The sequence below is a fragment of the Dasypus novemcinctus genome, chromosome 2 (genome assembly GCF_030445035.2).
Source record: "Dasypus novemcinctus isolate mDasNov1 chromosome 2, mDasNov1.1.hap2, whole genome shotgun sequence".
NCBI lineage: Eukaryota > Metazoa > Chordata > Mammalia > Cingulata > Dasypodidae > Dasypus > Dasypus novemcinctus.
The window spans coordinates 187,406,925-187,420,570 of record NC_080674.1 but is presented as its reverse complement, the minus strand read 5'-3'; the positions used below and the strand labels follow the sequence as shown (position 1 = coordinate 187,420,570).

Genomic DNA, 13,646 nt, shown 5'->3' with positions numbered 1-13,646 from the left:
ATTATAATGTAACTCATCTGTGAAGTATTTCCTGATTATTCCAGGCATACCTTCCTCCACACTCCCATATCACCCACCAGACCTCTCAGTATTCTGTATTGTCACTGTTCATATTTTGTCTTCCCCACTCAATGAAGTTCCTGTAAAGAAGAGACTATGCCTTTTCCTTTTTATACTAGCAGTGCCTAGTACAGAGGAAGCATTCACATGTTTTTTGATCATAGAAATGAATAAGTAACTCCTTGGTTTCCAGAACTGAGGTGAAAAAGAGGATGGCACGCTCATTAACACAGAAGGAAAGGAATGTGTGACAATAAAACAAATGGATTCAAAATGGAAAATTACGTTTTAAGTGAATACAAGTGGAAGACTGTCTTGTTTGCAGCTCAGAAGTCAGGTCAGAGTGAGAGTTTTCACACAGTAGAGTACCAATATAGTAATGAGAGTGCATGAGACTGCAAGAAAGCAAAGAAGAAAAGACAGCAGTAGTCGAAAATGGCTGTTTAAAGGAATTATGGGGAAACAGACTTGGCCCAGTGGTTAGGGCGTCCGTCTACCACATGGGAGGCCCGTAGTTCAAACCCTGGGCCTCCTTGACCTGTGTGGAGCATGCCCATGTGCAGTGCTGATGCGCACAAGGAGTGCCCTGCCACGCAGGGGTGTCCCCGCTTAGGGGAGCCCCGTAAGGAGAGCCGCCCAGCGTGAAAGAGAGTGCAGCCTGCCCAGGAATGGCACTGCACACACAGAGAGCTGATGCAACAAAAAGAAACACAGATTCCCGGTACGGCTGACAACAGAAGCAGACAAAGAAGAACACGCAGCAAATGGACACAGAGAACAGACAACCGGGGCGGGGGGGGGATAAATAAATCTTTAAAAATAAATAAATAAAGGAATTATGGTCAAAATGCTGCAAATCTAGCAGGATAAGTATGGCGAAACTATCAATTGTGTCTTGTTTTTGTTTTTTGGGGGGTTTTTTTGGTTTTTTCTTTTCTCAATTGTGTCTTAAGGAAAAAAGCTTCAGCAATGTGGAGGGTACAGAGGCCCAAACAAAAAGCATTAAAGAGTAGGGAGAAGTAGACAAAGTAGACAACTCATTAAGCAATTCAGCAGTAAAGGGCAATGATAAATTGAGGGGTTACAGGAAAGAGGGCGACTCCTTTAAAATAGGAAGGGGTTACCTTATTTGTAGGCAAGAAAATGTGATGGAGTAGAGAGGAAGAGTATGGCAAATTCCAGAAAGAAGGAATAATTAATAAAACAAAGTCCCCAAGTAAGAAAGCAGGAGTCAGAGAGAGAGCAGAACTGAGTGGTATATAAACAGGATCAATTTTCTTCCCAGAGAGTACAATTTTTTCTTTTTTTCTCCCATGTACATGTGAAATTTTAGTCCCCACTGTTAGGGGATTCATTTTTAGAGTTTTGTGTGTGTATTTCTTGAGGAAAAAAGGGCCGCCGGTATAGTATATACTTTAGAGATCATCCTGGAGCAGGCTACCTCCTAGGAACTTTGAGAATCTTCAAATTCATGAATACCACCATAGTATAAATTCTCCATATATATACTAAGCGAAGAAAAGAAAGCAAAAGTGGGGAAGTGGATATGGCCCAATGGATAGGGCGTCCGCCTACCACATGGGAGGTCCACAGTTCAAACCCCGCCGTGTGGAGCTGGCCCATTCGCAGTGCCACGCAGGGGTGTCCCCGACATAGGGGAGCCCCACACGCAAGGAGTGCACCCCGTAAGGAGAGCCGTCCAGCGCGAAAGAAAAGTGCAGCCTGCCCAAGAATGGCACCTCACACATGGAGAGCTGACACAAGACGATGCAACAAAAAGAAACACAGATTCCTGGTGCCGCTGATAAGGACAGAAGCAGTCAGAAGAATACACAGCGAATGGACACAGAAAGCAGAAAATTGGTGGGGGGAAGGGGAGAGAAATAAATAAAAATAAAATCTTTAAAAAAGAAGAAAAAGAAAGCAAAAGTGCTGCCAATCGGTCCAGTGAGAAACACAGGAGCTACTTATGATCCAAGCAAAGCATCAGAGACCTTTAGAAGTTACTAAATGAAACCAAGAGAACTCAGATAATTCTATGATATCAAGACTTTCAGTGATGTCTCCAATGATCCCAAGGACCTTGACTGCCGGCCTAAGTCTTCTAATGTCTCTTTTTACTACAAGGCTATGAACACAGACAACCAGGCAATAAGAATCAAAGCACTTAATGAACTGTAGGATAACGCCTGTTTAAACTTGGAGCTCCGGGACCAACCTTCCTTCAAGATTTTATTAAGCACCTACTACATACAAAGCACAAAAAGTTTTGAAGACAGAGAAATTAAAATGCATCAATCTAGTTACATATACAAAAGCTTCAAATCAGTATTATAAATTATAATGACAATCTTTTCACATCCTGTGCACAGAAAAAAATAAGTGAAGAGCACATGAGGGTAAACTGAAGAGGCTGTTCATTCACGACAGGAGGGAGTCTGCTAATAGCTAGATATGCAAAACAATCAATCTGATCTTGAATTACTCTTCTTTCTTTAATTCTAAACAGGGGATTTACAACTCTAATAACTTCTTAGCCCTGCCAAGAGAATCTTATTCTCTCACAATGTTACAGACAGAATAAAATGATCCAATACAAAGTTAAGTGTTCTATACCTGCTATATGGATGAATTTATATCAACTGAATAGTCTGAATACGTCAATACCATGTCACTGCAAAAGAATTATTTTTCATTACACCACTCCCAGGCTTACATATATACTGTTTAGCTAACTTTGCATACTACTGAAATTTATTTCACTTTTTTGAGTCTTCCGTTAAAAACTATCAAAGGCAAAAACGAAAGCAATAGATTTCAATCACAATCTTCAACCAAAGGCCTAAAAGAATAAATTAAAGATAGTTGCATTTTTCATAAAGCCCATAAAGTCTTTGAGTAATTCACATTTTCACCCTGAAAATAATGTTTCAACATTTACAGAAGTGTGCTAACTCCCATTTTAGATTCATAACATACTGTCTATTCAACTTTTAAAATAGAACCAATACTTCACTAACAACTCTTCAATGAGAACCAGACAGATTTACATTTCTATTTGGATGCTTCTAGAGAAACATCTGTCTCCGTCTTCAGATCTAGGTTTTTATGTAAAAACAAAAGCAAACCTGCATACGAGTAAAATAAATTTCAACATGAACACAAAAGCATTTAAATTTACCAGTAGAAGACTTGACTGAGCTTCCAACAGGTTTTCAAAACAGCCCACCTATGTTAATAGGTATCGCCAACTTCTAAGATAATACAGACCCAAGACAACAAAATAATTTTTAAAATCTACAACTGCCAAGTTAAAAAACCAAGAAGTGCTGCAGCATATTTGAGATATGAATCAACAGAAACAAAAGCGACACACCCACATTTTCCCTCCGTAGCTTTAAACGTAGATTTAAACAAGGTTATATGGTAAGGTGAATATTTAACGTACTCAAAACAATCGCCACATGCCACAGAAATTTTTCTAATGAAAACTTGAAAGAAAAAAGAAAAAAGTTTTGAAGAAAAACTTTCTAGAGGCACTCGTTGCCCACCCCCCCCCAACACACACACACACACACACAAAAATCCTCTTTGGTGACATAACTGGTGACCAGGACAATGTATTTGGGCAGAAACAAAACCAGAATCAAATACATAAAGCTGAAAGGAACCTTTCAGCAACCAAGTCGTTTCAGATTTTAAAGATGAGGAAACAGAAGCTGAAAGAGGATAACTAATGAATTAGGCAGTAAGAGACACCCAAGAAATCTGGCTAAGTTAAAACAAAAAAGAATTTTACCATTTACCAACCTCTAACAATATCATATAGCACTATTGTAAAAAAAAAAAAAAAAAACTAAAATTAGTTTCTCCTTTTCTATATACACCCACATTTATACCCATTTCACACATACATACACTTCAAGTGAAGAATTAGAAAAGATTCTAGAGCCTACTTTGATGGTGCCAGTTATCAAAAGTTGCTATACCGTCACAAAAGGTAGTTCAGAAAAATTAGCCTAACTTTTGATGGATGTACAAGAACGCCTTCTCATCGCAACCATTTCCAATGTGTGCCCAAAACACACCTGGTCCTGCAACAGTCACTCCACCAACTAAAACAATAAGGCATGATTTATACAAAACCAGGAATCCAGGTAATAAATTGGTTCACCTCCACTATAATGGTGCCAAAGCCCAGGTGTTCGTGTTTATTAAGCTAAACAAATGTATACCTGCAGCCTGAAAAACTAAACCTGAACTGAATCAAATGCCTTTAAAAAGTTTAACACTTAGCCAGTCCTCAATGAAGAGCTGAAAAAACCAAAAGAACCAACTGCATAAAATACAGATAAATTTAAAAATCAAAGTAAAATTTCCCCAAAGAGCTTATCACTAGCAATAAGCTTTCAGCTGTGAACTGATAAGCAACCAAAATCCAAATAGGTCTAAGTTTCCCTTTACGTTTCCTGCATATATACATTTATGTATATATTTAAGTTGTACCAAAAACTGCTTACAAATGGCAATTCCTGTGAAGTAGATGATGATGAAGTTCCAGGTAATTCTAGCATGTTTCCTAATGTACTGGTACTGGAGTCTGGATCATCCTGAAAAGATAAATTTATTGAGTTTAATTGCTCTTCTATGGTAATGTTTGTATCTCCTAGTGAAAAAGGGGCTGGGAGAAGGGCTTTTTCATTGTTGCCGTCCACTTCATTTCTTTCCTTATTTTTCTGTGTTTCAGTTTGAGAAGCTAAAGGCAAGAATGGCGATTTGACTGCACCGTGTCTACTCTCTGGTGTGCTGTCTTGTTCCTTTCCCATGGCCACTTCTACACCATTCTCTGATTTAGGCTCATAATTGCAGGTGGCATTGGTCTGAGTTTCCTCAAAGATCTCCTCTATACTCTCATCCTCTGTGACTGGCTGTTCTGGGTCCATTTCAGAAACTACATCTGCATCGTCCACACAAGTAAAATTCTCAATGTGCAGAAAGCCATTCTTGACAGTCTTTACTTTTACCTGGAGTTCGGGGGAGTTATTACAAGAGGGCTCCTGTTTCATAGCAAGTGCTGTTGGACCACCAGGACTCAAGGAAGTGCAAACAATTGGCGACTGAGCTCTTGAATCACTTTTTTCAGGGCCTTGAAAGGATTCTGAGCCATCAGCAGACCCATTTAAATATTCTACATTGATCATGGAGGCCAAATCCTGTAGTCTCCGCAATGGAATGTAACAAGATGGAGAATCTTGTCCATAAGCATTTTGGGATGTTCCACTGGCAGTCGATAACTGCATAGTACACCCATTAAGTGGCTCAGAAAAATTGGATTGACCATTACCGAAAGGGCTGTCCTTGTCTTCAGAGGCATCTAAATTCACTGGATTAGAAAAGGGCAGCAGGCAATTTCTTCTGGGTAGTTCACAGGTCTGATCCATCCTGGGCCGGCATCAACCTGGAATCCAAAAACATGGCAATTAATCTGACATAATGGTCCATTTGCCTCTTCTCTTCAAAATGGCAGCCACGTCTCAAGGCCCAGTGGCCTCGATGCCTTCCTGCTGCACTTCCATGAGCAGAAAAAGTTCCCCCGGCTGACGATGGAAAAATGGCCTCGGTGTGCCTCCGCAAACTCCATCTTCCCAGAACTGAGCAGATCCTGCCACATGGAAACAGCCCGTCCCTTTTTCCTGCACTGCAGACTGGTGGACAGTTGGGCTGAACTAAAATTAAAATCCTTTTGGCAGTCCAAATTCCCCAAATCTCAAACAGGAAGAATCGGCGTCGCCCCCCCCTCCCCCGCCCCGGGTCCAGCGACCCGATCTCCGGAAGGGAGGGGGCTGTGGGGTTCAAGGGGGGCTCCGGGCGCTGCACAAAAAGGCACCCCCGCCTTCCTGGCTCGCTCGGGCGCAGCGGTCACAATAGCGCTGCACCCTGAGCCTGGCCGGCGCCGAGCCTCTGCCTTTCGCAGCGGCCGTGTTCAGGCCGCGGGCGAGTCTGCCGACGCGGCTGCACCCCGAAGCTCGCCTTCCTGACTGCAGGCTTGCTCGGTCCACCGCTTCAGGGCCCGGAGGCCGGGACGCGGCCGGGGGGAGAAACGGAGGCAGCGGGCGAAGAAGAGTCAGGGCAGCAGCAGCAGCAGCTGCTGCTAAGGCTTGACAAACATGGCTGCTGCCGACGCCGCCTGCCCGGGCCGCGTTCCTTCCCGCAGCCGCGGCTGCACCACCCGGCCGAGCCGACTGCACTCATCAATATTCAGCAGCAAGCAAAGTTTGCTGCGGGAGGGCAGCCGGCCCCGCGCTCCACAGCCGGCTACCTGAAGGGAGGCGGAGGCCGAGGTGCGCGCGGGCCGGCGCGGCACGGGCCGCGCCGGGAGGAAGTTCGCCGCCGCCGGGCCGGCTAGGCCTGAGCCCGGCTGGTAGTGATGGAGGGGGAGGGGGCCCGCGGCTGCAGCGCAGCCGGCCACCAACCCCGCGCCGCGCCCGGCCCTCCCCGCGCCCCTCACCTCACGGCCACCACCATCTTCCCCGCCCGGCCTCCTCCTCCCTCCCCCTTTCTCGCGCCTGCCCGCCGCCCACCCCAGCGCACTAGTTACCGTGCCCCGCGCCCCCTCCCGGGCCGGCTGGGGGGAGGGGGTGACCCTCATTACACTGGGGCGCGAGCGGAGCGGTGGGGAGAGAGAGGAGCCGCTCGCCGCACCCCCCTCCCCCCGCGTCTCTCTTCAGGGGAGAAGGTAGCAAGCGCGACCTGCCCCGGCCTATTCCGTCGCCGCCGCCGCCACCTCCTCCTCCTCACACCCCCACCGCGCGCGCCCCCGCCGCGGCGCGTGCCACCGAGCGCCTCGCGCCGGCCCGCGTGCGCCTGGGGCCCCGAGCGCGCGCGCGCCCCTTCCCCCACCGCGCGCGCGCTCCCTCGCCTCACTCTTCGGGGTTCAGGGCGGGTGAAGTCGGGCTAGCGAGCGCGCCGCCCAATCAGCGGAGCCGCCGCCGCCGCCCCCTCCCCTCCCCCCCGCGCGCCCGCTCGAGGCCGGGGCCTACGGGCCGGCCCGGCTGCCCGGGCGGGGCCTGAGGAGAGCTCCCCTGGGGCCTCGCCCGCCTCCCCGGACTGCCGCGGCCTGCGGGCGTCGTGGGTGGCACTCCGATCCCCTCACCTGCCTCGGGGCGCAGCGCCGACCCCGGGCTGCACGGGGCTCCTGCACCCTACCCGTCTCGAGCCCCGACCCAGCGGCACCTGGCCGGGCTAGGGCCTGTCCGACCGCCCCACCAGCCCCGCTCGGGCCCGCGTCAGTCCCGGCCTCCATCTTAGGTTACAGCCCAGGCTCCCCATCCACTGGGCACCTGCCCTCGGCCCGCTCGGCTCGGCCCGAGGCCAAGGCAACCCCCCTCCCGCCGCGGGGCTCACCTGGGGCTTGGGCTGGGGTCTTCGAGGCCTCAGACCCCGAGGAGGTGCGGCCGCAGGTGAACCCCCTGCCCGACCGCACCCCAAACCCACACCACCACCACCACAGACCAAGCTGAGCAGGAAACAAAATGGAGGCAGCAGCTCGGGTCTGCCTCCCCGAGCCAAGGCTGTGCAGCCCCAGGGCTCCCTCCTGCCGCAGGCCCGAGGCCCGCGAGGCAGGGGGCTGGCTCGTCCGGGGCGCCGCGGTCAGGCTCCCTAGCGCGGCGTAGGCCGGGCCGGGGACTCGCCTGGCGGTCCCCACGGCCCCTCACCCACCGCCCCTTCCCTCCCCCTCCCTCCCATTCCTCTCCCTCCCCCGGCCCGGCCGTGCGGGGTGCACGGCTCCGGGGAGGCGGGTCGGGTTACCCTCCCGGGCGCTGCCCGCCCGGCCGCGGCCTCGACAAGGGGATGAGGCCGGGAGACCCCCGCACTGAGCCCACCCCCCGCACCCGAGCCGGGCTGCAGCCACACTGCGCGCCCGCACTCGGGCCTGCCGCCGTGCGGCCCCCGCCCCGTGCGGCCGGCCCCCGGCCCGGGCACCGCGGGGACGCCGCTCCCGCGCCACCCTCGGGCCCAGGGGGTCCTCGTTGCCTCGGGCGGGGCGAGGGGAGCCCTGGGGGAGGGGTTCGCTAATCCCCGCGCCGCCTCCCGCGCTCAGCCCGGGTCTGGGCCTGGCACTGGGGCTCGGACCGGGGGCACGGACGGGCGCGGGTAGGTGCGTGCGCGCTGGGCAGGGGGCCGGGAGGGGCCTCGCCTCGCAGCGCGGTCGCTGCAGTTCTCGGCGCCCAGGCAGATGGCCCTCTGGTGCCACCGCTGCCCCGCGCAGACCGCCTGCTCCGCAGCCAGGCTCTCCGGAGAGTGCGCGCCTCGCCCCAGTGGGCCCAGCCTGGGGACCCGAGAGTCACTGCGCCGCGATGACCGACCGCTGGCGTAGCCCCCCGGCTAGGGGCGTTCTGCTCTCGGGCGCGCCCTGCACCTCGGGGCCTGCACCCAGCTCCCGGGACCCTGCGGCGCCCGCCTGGCGCGGCCGCAGCGATTCCAATCTGCAGAAACCGCGGAAGAGCCGGCGGGGAAATGCAAACCCGGCCTGACCCCCGCGATTCCATCCCCGCCTCCCCCCCCCCACCCCCCACGTCCTTCCCGCGTGAGCCCACCGTTTCCAGGGCTTGCTCCCACAAGACGCTCACCTCGAGGGTGAGTTGGCCCTAGGGCAAAAGCTCATTCTCGCAGTTTAGGAAAAAAAAAAAAAACCACCATCTACCGCTTTAAAAATTCCGCCTCCTCCAGAGAGCCTTCTGTGATTAGATTTAGAGTTAACTCCATCTCAAGGCTGAGGGCGCCGCCCTCGAGTGCCACGTGACTACCATTCCTCCTTGGGCTTAGTAAATGTGCATAATTATTGCCCCAGCGGAGTGTTTACCCTCAGTCCTTATACCCGCTAACCCTGAGCCCATCTGGGGAAAAGGCCACCTCTGGCATCAGGGCTGAGCTCCCTAAAGTTGGTACTTCAGCCTTCCGCCGCCTTCGCCCTGTGGCTGGCGAGAGCAAGAGTGGGGCTTGGGATGCCCCTCTGCCTCCTGCTCCCCGAGGCCCACAGTCCAGACGTGGAGGCAAGTAAACCAGCCCTTTGCACACTGTTGGGTAAGTGTTTGGCCCTGCCAAGACAACAAGTGGGCTTTCTTAGAGGGAAAGTGTCCCCTGGAACTAGAGCGATGAGGATGAGGACAGGCAGACTTGTTCTCTGGGAAGCCCAGAGGATTCCCAGGTGCAAAGCCAGGATGGCAGTGTTCTGTGTGCTAGGACCAGACACAGGAAGGCCAGGTCTGCACCCCAGGGCTCCGCCCGCCGTTCTGCTAAGAAGACCCTCTTGCTAACCCCACCCAGGCAATTCATTGAGGAAGCTCCGACTGGTTCCCTCTTCACCCCTAATAATTCGAGCCAATCGATTTCTGACTTACGGCTACCCCATGTGAATTGCCAAAGTCACCAAGATTCTTCCCAAGTCCTTTCCTTTCCCAACAGAGAGCCTGAGAACTGCCACTGCATGGCCTCATGTGAGTCATTTGATGGCACCAAGCCTCAGTTTCCTCACTCGTAAAGCAGGATGGTGGCTTCCCATGCACAGGGTGGCTGTGACTCCTGGAAGGTAAATAAAGTGTTAGTGACCTATACAGGCTAAGCACTTGAATGCTGAAACATAAGTCATTGCTTCATCCAGTAACCATTTTCTGTGCTAGACAGAATGCTGGGTGCTGGGCATAGGAAGGATGACTTACCAACCTCAGGGAACCCCAGGCCTTGGGAAAAGGCAATGAAATAAAGATGCCAAGCTGTGAAGAGTGGCTGGGACAATGACTCTTCCCAGAGCAGACTCAGCATCGCTGCCCTGCTGGAAGGTTCCGCCACCTACCTCTAGCCCCCATGGAAGAGGCGGGGGAGCTAATGGGAGATTCACAGCGGGGATGAACAAATTACCCCTCGGGCTGGGTGAGAAGAATGGAACCCCAGGAAGAACGTCAGGGACTCCCCTAGTGAGCCCTCTGACGGCCCTCCCTGCCTCTTAGAGTAGAACTTGCCCTCAGAGGCCTCAACTACTGCAGCCCTTTTCAAGCCTTGCCATCCCGCAGGCCCTGGCCGAGCACATCAGATGTGCCAGTATCTGGTTGAGGGTAGCCACGGGGCTGTGTTCTTACCAGGACGCTGGCTCCGGACATGGAAGAAGACAGAGGCCCGTGTCCCACCCTCCTGGTCTCAGCTCTCGGAACTTCTCTGGGCCTGGGCCTTTCATCTTTAAAACAGAGTTGAGAATCAGTGAATTGTCATATGGGTCTTTACTGTGTCCTGGACACTGAGCTGGGCATTCGACAGGCATTAGTTCCTGTAACTCAGCAGCCCTGGGAAGAACTGAGGTCCAAGAGTTGAAGCCCTGAGATCAGGGCTCAGAGCCTTGATTGTTCAGCAGCAGACCCTGCAGACACAGTGTGTGAGAAAGGCCAGCGGTGTCTCCCATCCAGCAGCTTAGAAATTTGAATGTCAGGCAAAGTGAGATGACCTCGGCCTCAGTTTCTTCATCTCTAAATTGTGGTTACTCATCACTCCTACCCTACTGAAGCAGATACCCATTGGGACATTTGACCTGTGTACAGTGAGTGATCCCTTTTTTCTTAAAACTTCCCCCTTTCATGCATGCATGCATGCAACAAATATTTATTCAGCTCCCACTCACAGCCTTGTGGGGAAGGAAAGCATCAAGCAATAAGGCAGGGAGCTGAGTGCTGAGAGAGGAGCAGGAGCTTCTGGGGGAGCCTGAGAGGCCCCTGGAGCAGAGTTGGGGGGGCAGTCAGAAAAGGTCTCCCCAAGGAAGCAATGTCCAGAGGGAATCCTGAAAGATAAGCAGGCATAGCTGGGAAAAGAGGGGAAGAGGTAGAAGTTATAACAGAAGAGCCAAGAGAACACAAGGCTGGAGGAATGACAGCAGTTCAGTGTGGCCAGAGGACAGTGTGTGCAGGAAGGGGTGGTGGTGAGTACAATAAGAGACCTCAGACGCGCGAGGGTAAGGAAGGCCACAAGGGCCTGACCATGTGAGGCCTTGTAGGTCATGTTAAAGAATTTAGACTTTATCAGGAAGGAAGTAGGGAGCCATGGAAGGTTAAGGAGCAGAGAAGTGACATGATCACATCTTTGCAGTAGAAAGCTCACTCTTCTACTGACAGGGCCCAGAAGAGACTGGTACCTCCCCTGGGAACAACCCCAGTGAGGATCCTGCCTGTGGGATGGGTCAGGATTGTCTTGTTCCAAGAACAGTTCTGGCCTTTTCTGCCCTGTGTCACTCACCATCCAGCACACCTTCTCATTTAATTCTTTGAGATGGTCACTGTCATTATCCCCATTTCCCAAAGAAGAAGAGTGACCTGCCCAGAGTCAGACTCCCAACCTCACCTCCCACTGGCCGGGAGCAGCACCTATGACTATGTAAACAGCCAGGTCTTGGAGGAGGCTTGGAAGCTTTCCGTAACACACCCCGCATGTAGCTGGCCAACATCATGACCATCTCTTCTGATGTGCCCAGGGGTTGTTCCCTTTCTGTCCCAACCAGAGGTTTCCCCAGAACTGGATCAGACTTTGACTTTAGATCAAGGAAGGCCTGGCCGTATCTGAGAGCACCCAGCCCTCCAGCAAAGTTTCCTTCTTGCCCCAAACACGAAGTTTTTATCTGTTAACCTGATTCTCTAACCCCAGCCCCAGCCCCAGCCCCAGCCCCAGCCCCAAGGATTCGGCTTCTACCTTTGAGTTTTTTCGAAATGTCCTCTTTCCCAAGCCCGGTGTGCTATGCCCACAAATCCCTGCCCTTCTTCCCTCATTACTTTCCCCAGCCTCATTGTGTACTCTGTACTAGGAAAGGCCACATTCCATCCAGCCCATGCTCAAGCTGTTCCCTCTGCCTTTTCCCCTAATTCTGTGAGAACACTCCTACTCATCCATCAGAGGCCAGTTTAAAAGACCCCTCCTCCTGAAAGTTTCTTCTGACACCACCCTTGCAGACAGTCATTTTTCCCTAAATGGGCCATGGAACTAACTACTGGCTTCTAAATCTGGTCCCAGCCAATTGGTGAGCCTCTTGCAACAAGGCTTAAGGCCTAAACTTCTCTTCCCTCCAGTGACCATGCCCAGAACTGTGAAGCTCAGAATAAGTGCTCAGGAAATGTTTGCTAATGCCAAAATTATTCCCTCCCCTCCTCTCCAAGTCTGTGTCTCCATCAGATAAAAGGACCGTGTTCAAATTATGGACTGAATAGGTGGTGTGAAACTCAAACCCTCTCCAAAATGGTTTGGGGTTATTTGGAGAACACATAGGCCTCTGTGCCAAAGGATACTTTCAGAAAGTGTAAGAGAGCCCATAGGATCTGGAGTCCAATCTATGTGGATTTGAATCCTAGCCAGGCCACTTACCTGGCAAGTCCTTTCCCTCTTTTAGACTCAGTTTCCCCATATTTGTAAAATGGGGTGGCTGTGAAAATTAAATATGGAAGTGTAGGCAGGGACTGCGACCACAGAGCAGCCGTCAGTTAGACGCCTCAGTTAGACGCCTCCTTCCAGAGGCCACCCAGGCTCAGTAGACCCAGCATACCTGTCTTCCTTCCCCCCACTGCAAACCTGCACCTTCCTTCTCTGGGCACTTGATTTTGTTGGCTGCACCCCCAGATTCCAGCCAAACACATCTGAACATGGCAATTCCAAGGGACAGAAGGGAAATGGAAGAAGGCAGGGTTCTGGGGTGCCATCAGGGAATGGGAGTGGGGGGAGCTTTTGCAGCTAGTGACCTGGAAAATGGCTGAACCTTCTACCTACTTAGGGCTACTGTTTTGCAACTCACCCAGCCATTGCCTCCCTGTATGAAAAGGATGTTTTCTTATATTATAGGAGAAAATGGAGGCTGAGAGCAGCTTGTGAAAGGTCCTAGCTCAGGCAAGTGGTGGAAAGGCAGAGAGTTTTTACCCAGCAGTTACACACTAAATGCTCAAGGGTAGCCAGGTATGATAAAGACAGATAGAAAACTCTGGAGTGAGGTCTTTGTGAACTGGAAGGAAACTGTTGCAGGTATGTGATGGATTGAAGAGTGAGTAAAAGATAATGAAAGGTGGAGAAGATCAGTGAGAGTCTTCTGCATTTTTTATCAAGTAGCCCTTTAAAGAATTTGAGGAGATTATGTATGTAATCCTCTCACATATTTGAAAGTTGGCATCTAATTTTGTTTTCTTCTTCATATGTTGCAAATGATATAATTCCCAGTGCATTATAGGTGAGCTTTAAATACATTTGAGGCGGTGGACTTGGCCCAGTGGTTAGGGCGTCCGTCTACCACATGGGAGGTCCGCGGTTCAAAGCCCGGGCCTCCTTGACCCGTGTGCAGCTGGCCCATGCGCAGTGCTGAGGCGCGCAAGGAGTGCTGTGTCACACAGGGGTGTCCCCCACGTAGGGGAGCCCCACGCGCAAGGAGTGCGCCCCGTAAGGAGAGCCGCCCAGCGCAAAAGAAAGTGCAGCCTGCCCAGGAATGGCGCCACCCACACGGAGAGCTGACACAATAAGATGACTCAACAAAAAGAAACACAGATTCCCATGCTGCTGACAACAACAGAAGCAGA

At 51.7% G+C, this 13,646-nt stretch overlaps 1 protein-coding gene across 8 annotated transcripts in view; it reads right to left on the bottom strand.

The window, feature by feature from the left end:
* NSD1 (nuclear receptor binding SET domain protein 1) overlaps nucleotides 1-7,794 on the bottom strand; it is a 181,036-nt gene extending 173,242 nt beyond the window's left edge. Inside the window, exons 1-3 of one of the 8 annotated variants that reach the window (XM_058282812.2) lie at nucleotides 7,465-7,794; nucleotides 5,405-5,518; nucleotides 4,581-4,670 (exon numbers count right to left, since the gene is read on the bottom strand). In XM_058282812.2, coding sequence (XP_058138795.1) covers nucleotides 4,581-4,670; nucleotides 5,405-5,434 — 120 coding nt within the window. In that variant the 5' untranslated portion in view covers nucleotides 5,435-5,518; nucleotides 7,465-7,794. Of the gene's footprint in view, nucleotides 1-4,580; nucleotides 5,519-6,568; nucleotides 6,611-6,658; nucleotides 6,892-6,984; nucleotides 7,044-7,464 lie in introns of those variants that run through there. The other 7 variants (XM_058282806.2, XM_058282799.2, XM_058282795.2 and 4 more) reach the window with 7 other exon arrangements.
* Between the last annotated feature and the right edge of the window lie 5,852 nt (nucleotides 7,795-13,646).